The 13456-nt window shown below is 33.5% G+C and overlaps 1 protein-coding gene across 3 annotated transcripts; it reads right to left on the bottom strand.

Annotated features, from left to right (window-relative positions):
- Positions 1 to 8038: 8038 nt before the first annotated feature.
- Positions 8039 to 13128, bottom strand: LOC127870502 (perlucin-like). Of its 3 annotated transcripts, none has more exons than XM_052413094.1 (5): positions 12621 to 12787; positions 11786 to 11871; positions 11168 to 11258; positions 8295 to 8502; positions 8039 to 8172 (listed from the first exon to the last, which is right to left on the bottom strand). In XM_052413094.1, the coding sequence occupies exons 1-5, from the start codon at positions 12757 to 12759 to the stop codon at positions 8148 to 8150; spliced, it is 549 nt and encodes a 182-aa protein (XP_052269054.1). In that variant the 5' UTR covers positions 12760 to 12787; the 3' UTR covers positions 8039 to 8147. The 3 variants fall into 3 exon arrangements, with proteins under 3 accessions (XP_052269054.1, XP_052269055.1, XP_052269056.1); XM_052413095.1 differs by having other exon boundaries at positions 8295 to 8432; XM_052413096.1 differs by lacking the exons at positions 11786 to 11871; positions 12621 to 12787 and adding an exon at positions 13069 to 13128.
- Positions 13129 to 13456: the final 328 nt, after the last annotated feature.

Below are 13456 nucleotides of genomic sequence, written 5' to 3'. Positions count from 1 at the left end.
TAACCCATTTATGCCCAGTGGACTCTCCCATCCTTCTAAATTGGATCAATTTATTTCCAAAAGTAGGGGTGTCTGGTATATTTATTTCTATATTTAGAATATTTCTTACAGAAATTTCTTTAAGCAAACAGCGCAGACCCAGATGAGACGCCGCATTATGCGGCGTCTCATCTGGGTCTACGCTGTTTGCAATGTCCTGGGTTAATATAATTAATGCACGTTTCTGATCTAATTGCCTGTATCTAGTTGTAATTACCATGATATTGATAAAATTACAACGTTTTTTTCATAAATTAACATTACATGTTTTATTTTTATCATTTAGGGAATATATAATTGTATCATTATCATCATTAAATATTCTGAAAATGATCTAAATTATCATGATTACTTTAAAGTAGAATTTTTATAGTTTACTCATTATTTTTAATGAATTTGCACATTTGCTTGATTCAAAATAAAATGTATTAATAAGGGTTTCAGTTGTTAGTTTTAACCCATTTTTAGTTTGATTAAATTTAAAGTACTAACTACGTACATGTATGTGAAATGCTCTTGAGTTCGTTTCCTGGGCCTAGAACCAGTACTTGGGTGTCTCTTGGAGGTTTCTTAAGAATGCTCCCACACTGGGGATCAAACCAGTGACCTCCAGATCATTAGATGGACACCACATCCATTACACATCAGCGACCTTTAATTAGTAAATTACTTTAGTATTGCAGCATTATATAATGTAATGTTGCTACATATTTTTGGAAAATGATTAATGTGCTGTACTAAATAAATCTAAATGCATACAATTTTAATTGTGTATATTGTGTGATTATTAGTTACAAATTCCCTTTTTACAGGTATTCTGGATTATGAAAGACTGATAAACATAAAATTGACAACTCATCTCCCCAACAATACTTTGTGTGGCTCATTCTCAGAACAAACCCATAGTCAGTGAGAAAACTACAGTGTAAAAAGACCACTTGATTGTGACAATTATGGCTGACCAAGCAAATGTTATCATTTAAAATAAAGAAAACTTCCAGTTCAATATACATTTTATACCAATTATGACATTGGCCAACACAGAAAAATAATTATAAGGTTGATTTTCCCAAAATTGACTGTTACAATTGGATACTGTTTTAAGCTTCACTCTACTTTGTCTGAAAATAAAAGTCCTAAATGATGTAATAGAAACATACATATTTAATGTTTAGTTTTACAAGGATATATATATACATACATATATTATAATATCTTTTTATCGATAGTCAATCAATTTAAGTTTAACTAATATATACATACACATTTTATACATGTGTATGCTTTGATTTTTTTCTATTGAAGCCAAATTAATATCCCATTAGATAAATAGATAATATCACAGCAGTATTCCTATTTTGTCTGCAAGTACTGCAGAAATCATGGATCATTATTTTACTGAGTCAGCCTTAATCTTTATATTATAATTGTTAAAACAGATTAAGATGTGCATTATACAATTGAGGATGCATCAAGATTAAAAAATGGTACATGTATAAATTAATAAAGAATCAATAACAATCAGAAACTGTGCATTTTTTACAGTATTGTGTGAAAGGATTTGAAGTAATGATGTGTTTTTGAAATATGATTTATGTGAATTTGAATAAATATATAAAATTTAGTGATTTTCTCAGACAAAAACTGTTAATTACATACTAAAGTATTCAGAATGTATTATTGTAATATTCATTCGAATTTTTTAGTACAAAAAGCACTTTTCCATGGCATTTGTATTTATAGTAATTGCATATTTTATAATTCTGACAGCATTTATAAACTGTGTTCATGCAAGCATGAACACGGTTTCATTTTTGAGTATTTAAACAAGAGGGCCATGATGGCCCTGTATCACTCCACTGCTGAAAAAAAGGCTGAAACAAATTTCTCTGCATGTGCAAATACTTAAATATAGGCCCTATTTAAGCACATGTACACTTTTGTGACCTTCTGGGCTGGGTCAAATTTAACCCCAGGGGCATAATTTGAGAAAACTTTGTAGAGGACTACTATATCTCACTACATACAAAATGTGGTAGCCCTAGGTCCTAGAGTTAAGGACAAGAATATTTTTAAAGTTTTCACAAAATAAGCAAGATATAAGCGTATATAATGTTCAATTTTGTGACATGCGGGTCAGGATCAAATTTGACCCAAAGGGCATAATTTGAACAAACTTGGTAGAGAACTATAAGATGTTACTGCATACCAAATTTGGTAGCCATAGTCCAAATGGTTTTCGACAAGAAGATATTAAAAGATTTCACAAAATAGGCGTTTTAAAAGCGTTTATTCAATTTTGTGACCCTCCGGGGCAGGGTCAAAGTTGACCCCAGAGGCATTATTTGAACAAATTTGGTAGAGGTTTATTAGATGTCACTACATACCAAATTTGGTAGCCCTAGGCCCAATGGTTATGGACAACAAGATTTTTAAAGTTTTCACAAAATAGGCCCCATATAAGCGTATGTTCAGTTTTGTGACCCCGGGTAGGGTCAAATTTGACCCAAGGGGCATAATTTGAACAAACTTGGTAGAGAACTTTAACATGTCAATACATACCAAATTTGGTAGCCCTATGCCTTATGGTTAAGGACAAGAAGAGTTTTAAAATTTTCACAAAAAAGGCACTATATAAGCATATAATTGATTTTGTGGCCACCGGGGCAGGGTCAAATTTGACCCCTGGGGCATAATTTTAACAAACTAAGTAGAGGACTATACAATGTCACTACATACCAAATTGTGTAGCCCTAGGCCTAATGGTTATGGACAAGATTTTTTTTTTAAGTTATCACAAAATAGGCATTATGTAAGCATATGTTCAATTTTGTGACCCCCGGGGAATGGGTCAAATTTGACCCTAGGGATTAAATTTGAACAAATTTGGTAGAGGACTATTAGATGTCACTATATACCAAATTTGATAGCCCTAGGCCGGATTGTTATTGACAAGAAATTTTTTGAAGTTTTCACAAAATAGGCCTTATATAAGCATATGTTCAATTTTGTGACCCTCGGGGCAGGGTCAAACTTGACCCCAGGGGCATAATTTGAACAAACTTGGTAGAGGACTATAAGATGCCACTACATACCAAATTTGGTAGCCCTAGGCCAATGGTTATGGACGAGAAGATTTGTAAAGTTTTCACAAAATATACCCTATATATGCATATGTTCAATTTTGTGACCCCCTGGGCAGGGTCAAATTTGACCCCAGGGGTATAATTTGAACAAATTTGGTAGAGGACTATTAGATGTCTCTACATACCAAATTTGATAGCCCTAGGCCCAATGGTTATGGACGGGAGATTTTGAAAGTTTTCACAAAATAGGCCTTACATTGTATTTAAGCAAATTTTCAATTTTGTGACCCCCAGGGCAGAGTCAAATTTGACCCCAGGGGCATAATTTGAACAAATTTGAAAGAGGTACACCCCAGGAACATTCCTAAGAAATTTCATCAGAATTGGACCAGTAGTTTAGGAGAAGATGTTTAAAGGAAAAGTTTATGCATGGATGCACGATGGACACAGGACCTTTGGCCAGTGGAGCTAAAAATCAAATTAAACATTTAGTTTTGATTTAAAATCAGTTTTTATATGCAAGTGTCTATTTCACTTCACTTATAAATTAAAACAGCATATTATTCATTATTGAAAAGATTATTCCAAGCTTGATGTCATATTTCAACTTTGCATAGTGTAGTTAATTGAACATTGTATTGAACTGTATGGGCAGCTATATTTTTTAATTTATGTATGTTGTATTATACAAAATGCATTATTTCTACCACAAGTAGACCATATAAGGCTTACTGCTACTAAATAGGCACTGGTATGAATTTGACACTGTTTTTAATGCTCATACAAAACTTTAATTATTACTACACTTTAGTATATTAAATATTTTCAAGTTTTTGTTCAACATTTTTTGCAAAAGAAAAGAGTGTCTTAATGCATTTGAAAATATACTTAAAACAAACTAAAAATGCATTTTAACATACCTTTTTACTGGTAAAGTGTATTTGGGATGATAAAAAATACACTTGAAGAGTGTTAATGCTGGAAAAATGCAGAAAAAAATACATTTGTTTCTGTTAGAAGTGTGTCTTGTCTGCATTTTTAAGTGTATTAAATGCACATCAAATGCAGATAAATACAATGCCAATACTGTTACATGTATTGAAATGGACATAAAATGGACTTGTTCTTGTAATTAGATGCTTTAGTGAATTGAAATAACCTTTTATAACGTTTTAACAATTAATAATACCTTCTTAAATAAATTTTCTTTTGAAATGTGACACTTAAATGATTTTTGCACCACTAGTAAGGGATATAATTTGTGCTCATAATGCTTTATCATTACACTACAAAATATCATTTGTTGTATGAAAATTACCCGTAAAATTCATGTGAACGCTCAAGAGATTAATAGCAGCGTGCTATACCCTGCTCCTTTTTACATGACTTGATGGTATTTAGTCCCCAATTCTACATGGCTAAGGGAAAATTAATGTGCAGATTTGACAAATAAGTCTTAACTGGGATCTAATAGGCAGACTTTCATATTACTTGTATTTAATTTAAATCATGATCTGAATTGCTCTTTGGCAAATCTTTGTTGGTCACAGTATGCAACTGAATTTTGTTCACTTTGTAGTGATTATATTTCCTATATTTATTAGACAACATCTTTCTTCAAAAGTTTAACATGATTGCTTGGTTAATTTAGAAACAAGATCAATGCATCATAACATAAAATGAAAAAATGTGTAATAGTAAAAATGGCAGCAAAAAAGCACTAGATTATCTGCCTTAAATCTGAGACGATATGTTGATGTATTGGAATTTCTCATAAATAATGTGCTCCATAGTTGTATAATTGTATAGTCGCATGCATGAGTGGTGTCAATGTCACAATACCAATTAAAGCCTATAATTTACTAAAACAATTTGAAGTTTGATGCGAGTGTTTTTCAAGATCTGTTATATATAATTATATATACATGTATATATATATTGTTGAAAAGTTAACATGCAATAAGTTTACTGTAATTAAGTGACAAATAGTTTTACTGATTTGGTTGGATGCATATATGCAGATATATCATGGTTTGTGCAGAGGACAGTAGCAAAAACAAGAGCTGTCTCCGTAGGATGACATACGCCCCCGATAAACGCTTTAATAGAAGTTATGAGCATTTTTCAAAACCTAAAAGCCGACCCTAAGTTCAAGGTCAAAGGGGTCAAAATTTGTGTGTGTATGGGAAGGCCTTGTCCATATACACATGCATACCAAATATGAATGTTACATCTGAAGCTACATAGAAGTTATGAGCATTTTTTTGAAACCTAAATGCAAAGTGTGACGGATAGACAGACGGACAGTGCGATCACTATATGCCCTCCTTTGGGGGCATAAAAATGTGTTTCACATTGTTTTGGTAAAGTAGTAATGTAGTTAAAAGAACAGAATCATCAATTATAAAGTTATTGATTATAAAGTGTTGCTGGCATATTTGATGCATTCATCTAGCTATAACAAGGTCCCTGTTTTATCCCCACTGGCACCGAGTGAGGGTTCTCAAAATCTTAAACAATATAAATAACTACATATAGGGTCGAGAGCCTTGTTGATATGGGGGCTAAACACCTGAAATCAAAGCGACCCAGGTTAAAGGCCGAGGCCAAATAAATAAACCAGGGCAGAGGCCGCATGAGCCTGCTATACTCTGAACAAGTATTGTTTCTTCTCAGAAAACTGGCTTAAGTGTCTTACTAAGCTTTAGACTTTGAGTTTCAGTGCAATCAATCTAAAATAAATTGGTCAAATTATAGCTAAAGAAACTTCAGCGTACAGTTTATATAGTATTGACAGACCTGTAAAGTCGCGCCAGTCAAAAATCATAAAAAGCGACATTTAAAGTTATGGTAGCCAGAACTAGTCAAATTAAATAATAATTTGTAAAAAATAAACATTCTGCACAAATTCAATTATTTACTTTACCTGTGTGCATGAATCATTTCAGTCTTGATGGTTAGTGAACTATGTCAAAAGCACCATATCTATGAAACACTTGTTTTTTTAATAGTGCAATGTTCCACAGAAATGATGCTGATGATTATTCTACACGATGATGAATTATTAGATATATTTCTAAATTCCATTTCCACCAACAATTCGGTTATTCAACTACCAGTTCACATGCTTCATACACAGTTGAAAATAACACTATTTCACTCAACAACCGTGACACATGTACTCAATTTTTCAACTTTTCGCAATTAAAATTGTCTTCTACTGTTATTGTTGTTGTTGTACTTTTGAAAGTAGTTCGAAAGATGGCGCCCATTAACCCAGAGATTGATTTATGAAATAAATCGTCTGCTGATCCAGAGTGCGAGTAGCGTTATACGGGATTTTTTATTTCAACGATTGATACAACCTGTATTTTGTTAAATGCATTAAACAGGAATATAATAAAGAGTGATATTGTTCGTTTGTTGATAGGGAACATAGAGGTTCGTTTTAAGAAATTAACACAAAGCCACCAGGCTTAATTGAAGAATGAAAAGAAGTTAGGTGAAGTTCATTGCGATGACACGGGATATACTGCAACCTGATTTGAGCCGCGTTCTGGGAAAACTGGGCTTAATACATGTGCGTCAAGTGTCGCACATGCTTATCAAGGACGACACTTTCCGCTTTTATGGTATTTTTAGTTTCAAGGAAGTCTCTCCTTACCGAAAATCACGTTAAGGCGGAAAGTGTCGTCCCTGATTAGCCTGTGCGGACTGCACAGTCTAATTTGGGACGACACTTTACGCACATGCATTAAGCCCAGTTTTCTCAGAACGCGACTCATTTCATCTTCATACGCATACCTGCGTTTGTCGAACACCATGGCTGTGAATAATAAAGATTATCAACGAAAATACACGAACATCAACGAAAAGAAACGGCTATCACAGAATATCAATGACAATCAACATATATTAACCACACTGCAAATTTGCCACAATATATTCATGACAATTGCAAAAGGAAATTAACAACATCTAACTGTTTTCAAACGGCAATGCATGGTTAACTTACTGGTAGCACACGCATCTCCTGCGATTGTAGAACGATAAAAGTGGTTCGCATTGAAAAAATCTACTCTCTACGAATAGCCAATACTGTTTATGCTTGAGTAAGCTTCAAGAGGGTTAAAGCGAGATAACACGATTTTGTCAAATATTTATTAATTTATATAACATGTGTAAAAAAACTTATCCTGCAACGATATCTATTCATACGACACACGAACACTAACTTAACAGACGAATGCTTCGCTTATTGTAGGAAAATATGTACGAACTATATTCGTCACAACCGGCTCGGGGCGCTAATTTGTCTTTGCTGCATTTTATGAAATTTGTCTTCAATGTATCGTATAATCTCGCTTTAAGACATCATGATACCTCGTTCATAAACGTTAAAATTACGTTAGAAGGTTGTACACATGGACATCTCTTTAAGCATATGCAATGCGCCATTTCGTTGTCTCTTTGTGGTCCTTCATGTCTTTTTGGAGACATGCATGATAGCAGTTATTACCGATCCTACTGTAATCGTATTTAAACCATACGTCAAGCGTAGCGACCCATATCATGTCAACCGACAAGCATTCTATTACGTACTTTGGTTAAACAATGTTTGTTTTTTAGAGTATCCGTCACAATTTATTACGATTAAACACACTGCAACGGAATTGCTCTACTCAGGCTTATAACACGGTGACTTATGATGAAATAAACAGCGGTTTAAATACATTGTGGTTGTATTTAATATGTTAAAACAGGTCATCGGGTGTATGATCGCAAAGGCCCACTCAAAAGTCTCCAGAGATAACAAATATGCATGTAAAAACGATAACTCCATACCAATCTTCGAGATTTTGCAAATCATGAAACTCCTTACTTTTGTGGCCGGTGATATAGGACAACAAAAATTAATTAAACTTGCTTTATATTAATATAATTTCACAAACAAAAACCCATCATTGACGCAAGAGGAAGGCTATTTTAGCTAGATGAGGTCTTCAGCAATCTTCAAGTCATTTATTCAATGACCTCCACCTCATTGCTGAAATCATAAGTAACACTATGAAATAAAACATATTAAGGTTGAATTTTGAATATAGTGGTGCATTCCATAGAGAACATTAATATGCAAATATTGCATATGTTATAATCAGAGTCATTTACCTTCTCTCACAAATATAGTTGATAGATCTATCACATTGATCATCATTCCATTTCCCGTCCGACGGTCTGATTTCCGCACAATTTTCATTGCCGCCATAATTCGTTGGTTGTTCGGGACTCCAGGCCGTGTAGGAAAGACTTGAATGTGACGTCATCCATTGCCAATCGTTTTCAATGAGGAGATCGGAGGCACCAATCCAATATGGGACTGTAATGTGGCGTTAAATTTGAGCTCGTGTTTTATAGTTACGTTTAAGATTTTTTCGAAACAAAATATATTGATCAGCTTAAAATGATATATTCATATTAACTCTGAACATGGGAGATATCTGAAGCAATGAAATATCTGTATCACATGGTCTTAATTTTAAATTAATTATGTACCACATGGTCGTAAATATCTGGGCATTATGTTTTTAATATTTCTTCTCAATGTTATGTAATTGTATACCACTATGAAAACATTATTACCAATAGGTACTTCATAGCACAGCAAGGTATATGTTATAATATATTAGATAGAACTACACTTCAACACCGTTATTTCGAAGTCGTCGGGACCACACGTGGTTAGCGTGTGGCTATGATATTAATTAGTGAAAACATCTTTTTGAATGATAAATAATCATAGTATAACGAACAATTAACTTTTCTGAAAAAAAATTCACTATCAAATATATATATATATATATATATATATATATATATATATATATATATATATATATATATATATATATATATATATATAACAAGGTATGCAACTCAAAATCAGCCCAAAACGGGGTGCATCGCTTTGAACAGCCATATCTTCATCAATTGTGCAGCGATTTTCACGATCTTGGTCTTATTCAACGCAGAAATAAATTTCCTTTCTGGAAATGTATATGTCTTGCAATATTTTTACAAATACTGGGTCAACTTTTAAGAAATAACACGATACACAACACGCATGACTCAGTTGACAGTGATCATGCAGTCTTTATGAATGAAATCTCCAGTTGTAAAGACACACCTCCGCATTGGACCAATGAAATCACTCGTATGTTTAAAATGTCAGTTAGTTGAAATGTATGTAAACAAAGGTTTCAAACGGCGCTGGACAGTTAGTCTTGATGCATAATGTAACGACAAGAACGGTAATAATGTTTTTTCATACGTTTTATTGAATTATGGTATCGAACTACATGAACTTGGTAGGGAAGTTGCCCTTTACTCCGTGAAGATTTCAGTCTTAAAGACTGCATGATCACTGTCAACTGGGTCATGCGAGTTGTGTATCGTGTTATTTCGTAAAAGTTGACCCAGCATTTGTAAAAATATTGCAAAACATTTACATTTCCAGAAAGGAAATTCTGCGTTGAATAAGACCGAGATCGTGAAAATCGCTACACAATTGATGAAGATATGGCTGTTCAAAGCGATGCACCCCGTTTTGGGCTGATTTTGGGTTGCATACCTTGTTATATATATATATTTGATAGTGAATTTTTTTTTCAGAATAGTTAATTTTTCATTATAATATGATTATTTATCATTCAAAATGATGTTTTCACTAATTAATATCATAGCCACACGCTAACCACCTGTGGTCGGGACCGTTAAAAAAACTTCGGATTAACGATAATTCGAAATAAACATTTGACAGACAACTTCTTTGATTCTGTAATAATAAAACGTTATGGAATTCGCATGGCTCGGTTACACGCTACTATTAATAATTGTTTGACTTAAAAACGTAAACTAGTCAGATGGCAATAGATTTCTACTTGTAACAAACGAAGGAATAAAACGATTCTTGTTCTTCTTTTTATGTTTTCTCTAAGTACAGAACATATTAAATATAATGAATATGCACTTATTATCAGAACATATAAAATATAACGAATACCACAAATTATCAGACCATATTAAATATAACGAATAGCACAAATTGTCATACATGTAAATACAGATGAATACATTTTCGGAAATGTATTAACATTTTTTGAAAATAAGACGCGATGTCTCTCTGAACACTGGACTTAGCAGCACTAAAACTGGACGCGTGTAACATATTTCTCCAATGTGTCAAGGACATTGAAGCACTCACTTCCGCCCGTGTTTGCGGCAGAAGGTAGAGTTTATATAAGATGAATTTCATTGGACCACATTTACTCAGAACTAACGTGACACGTTTATTTGTTACTAAATAGTAATTATCGGCTTTTGACGACATTATAAAATGCTTTTGACGACACTATAAAGTTAACGTCTACGCGCAGACGACAAAGGAGTAATTATCAGCTTTTGACGCGCCACGCCCAGTCGACAAAGGTGTGAAATTTTGCTTAGCGTTTTGCAGCTTTGACTTCGGATTAAAGATTGATGATTAGGTGCGAATTATATTGTCGGGACCGACAGAATCAATTCGAATTAACTGATGTTTTCGGTATTACGAAGTTCGGATTAACAATGAAATTTTACATTAAACAAAGAAGAACCAAATTCGGGACCGGAAAAATACCTCGAAATAACGGTGACTTCGGATTATCGGTGTTCGAAATTACGGTGTTGAAGTGTATATACATGCTGGTATCTGTGATATGAAATATGTATTTGTTAAATGTATAATGTTTCCAATTTAAATCAATTTAATGAAAAATACAAATATTAACGATGTCAGACAAGACATGAACGAACTGTAAAATAACCAAATACATATACTGATACAATGTTAAAACAAAACCACTAATGAGAAAATCATAATACGACTGTGTTTTGTTGTTACCGCTTAAAGGGAGAAAATACGATCTTAACTGAATTTACCCTTAACAGACCTAATGTTTGCTTCTATAAATTCATTTAGCTGTTGGGTAATAATTCTTAGTTACCTCCCCTTCGCACCGTCTCCGTTGACAAAAAGTTTTCCTCGGCAGCGGTTTCGATTTCAACAAGATGGCCACCGAGGTCTCTGCAAACCATCTGCAGATATATTTTCCTTGCTTACAACAACATTGATTGCCATATGTCCTAATTATTTCTTGAAACTTGAAAAAGAAAACGCTCGTACATATGCATATTTATACAACTGATACCGATATCACGCGATATTCAACTTATGTTGAATGATATTGTACAGCAGTGACGAGATGCAGCTACTGTCTACTGAACGAGTATTTATGATTTTAGAAAGCTATTTAAAGAAAAATTATGTGTGTAAGTATAGAATTAGTAAGTATTTGACACGATTGCTATTTGTAGAATGAGTTGGTCAATGACAATTTTACCGTTTATAATGATTATAAATACGTATTGAGACAAATGGAAAATATAAAATGCATGTTTAAATGACAATATTGCTTAACAGATCACTAATCGATGATACATTATTCATATAATACATATATATATGACAAGATCTCATTGTGTAGCATGACCTCTTTTAATACATTATCTCTTAGAGACGCGGTAATAATAGTTTATCGATGACAATACTAATGGACCCTTACTTGTGCGACCATCCATGGCTCAGTGTCGTGACCGAAATGGTAGCAAGAGTCCTTGAATCTCGTCCATCCACTGGGGCAGCCCTCAACTGGCAACCGGAAAGAAAAGACTTACCAGTTACAAAACATAGTTAGCTCCACCTGTTATCTAAGATGAACCATAAACTTTGTTTTATCAACTAAATCATTAATTTATTGACAAGTCGTTTCTGGTTATTTAAACACAAAGGTGAAACTCCAGCTGTTACAAACAATTCTGATCCCGTGTCAGCACACGAATGGTATTTGAATAACTGCCATCAGAAACAAATACTATTTGAATTAAACCCAAACAGTGGTCAACTTTCCGGAAGTTCAATTTAAATGGTTTCGTTTGCCATGAGCTGCGGCGTGAATATGCGACAGTAAATGGGCTTTTTTATTAAATGGGACATTTGACAATGTAATTTGATTCTGCCTGAAATGCGTTATACGCATGTTGTTTAACAAATGGTTATCAAATGCACGTTTTGTGGGAATACATACACAACAATAAAGCATGTCAGACCAATACATAGTATCACGTTGATGACAAAAACGATGGGCTTATTTCATGTATGACACATCTAAAATGCGATTATGGGTCCAATTTGCGGGCATAAGTATTTTTTTGAGAAAACACATGGAACTTTAAACACTTATTTTGCGTATAACGGTTAACGGTTGATGGTTATACGGTTTCATGTGTTTGTTTTCACAAATATGTCAGTTGCATAATATTTGTAATATACAGCAACAATTTATTGCATATCGTTAAATATGGCATTGATTTAAATAACATCAACTGAATAGTGCTTACCCGCGTCGCAATTACCAAGCCAAACTACAATTAATGCGCTAACTGCTACACGAAATGCGAAAGCCATAATTTTGCTCGGTGAATGTCGAATGAGTGCCTCTCTTGTGATAACGTGTAGTTCTTCTCTTGTAATAACCATGCCTGATCAAGTTTTCGAAACATCTAAGATAAGATATGAAACGTTTCCGATTTTGAATAATGGTTTAAAATATCAAACTCAAAACTATGTTTATACATACTGTACATTGCACGTTTTCTTTCATAAAATTTTAGTTATATTCCTGCATGAATTAAAAAGTAGAGTATTACAAGAATAATATTTCAGCTATAAAGATACAATTTATAGGCCATAGCCCCGTATTCACCAACAACTCTTCAGCTTTAAGTTAAGATTGGCGAAAGATCTTAAATCAATCATGTTATAAATAGTGTCTATATTGAGTCTTACTTGTAATTTGACACCGCAAAATAAAGTATTCTTCACACAGACCATTTTGCTGATTATATAGGCATCATTGATAGCCTGCGTGTCTTTAAACTCAATAAACTGTGGAGTAAGATTTAATTGGTCTACGTTTATTTTTAATACATAACCATCAAAGAATGATTGGGAAGTACGGCCATAGCGTAATGATAATGTTATACATTTACCTTTGGCTTCTTAACATCACATTTGAGTAAAATTGCTTTTGCATTGACCGTTTCAATGTGGTATTTGCAGTTGTTTTGATGGTCATGAACATTTGTGTTTTCTCCATCGAATTTGCTTTGTTTCTAACTGATTGATAATTGTTTCCTTGCACGGAGGAAGGATCGTACTGTATACTAAGGTTTTT

The sequence above is a fragment of the Dreissena polymorpha genome, chromosome 2 (assembly GCF_020536995.1).
Source record: "Dreissena polymorpha isolate Duluth1 chromosome 2, UMN_Dpol_1.0, whole genome shotgun sequence".
Taxonomy (NCBI): Eukaryota; Metazoa; Mollusca; class Bivalvia; order Myida; family Dreissenidae; genus Dreissena; species Dreissena polymorpha.
Note: the sequence above shows the minus strand (reverse complement) of the source record. Positions and strands in the feature narration are given on the sequence as shown.

Coding starts and splice junctions, on each gene's coding strand:
- LOC127870502 (XM_052413094.1), bottom strand. CDS start 12,759: ATGGTTATTACAAGAGAAGAACTACACGTTATCACAAGAGAGGCACTC. Junction 11,259..11,785: donor AGCCATGGATGGTCGCACAA/GTAAGGGTCCAT, acceptor ATATATCTGCAG/ATGGTTTGCAGAGACCTCGG. Junction 8,173..8,294: donor AACTATATTTGTGAGAGAAG/GTAAATGACTCT, acceptor TTATGATTTCAG/CAATGAGGTGGAGGTCATTG.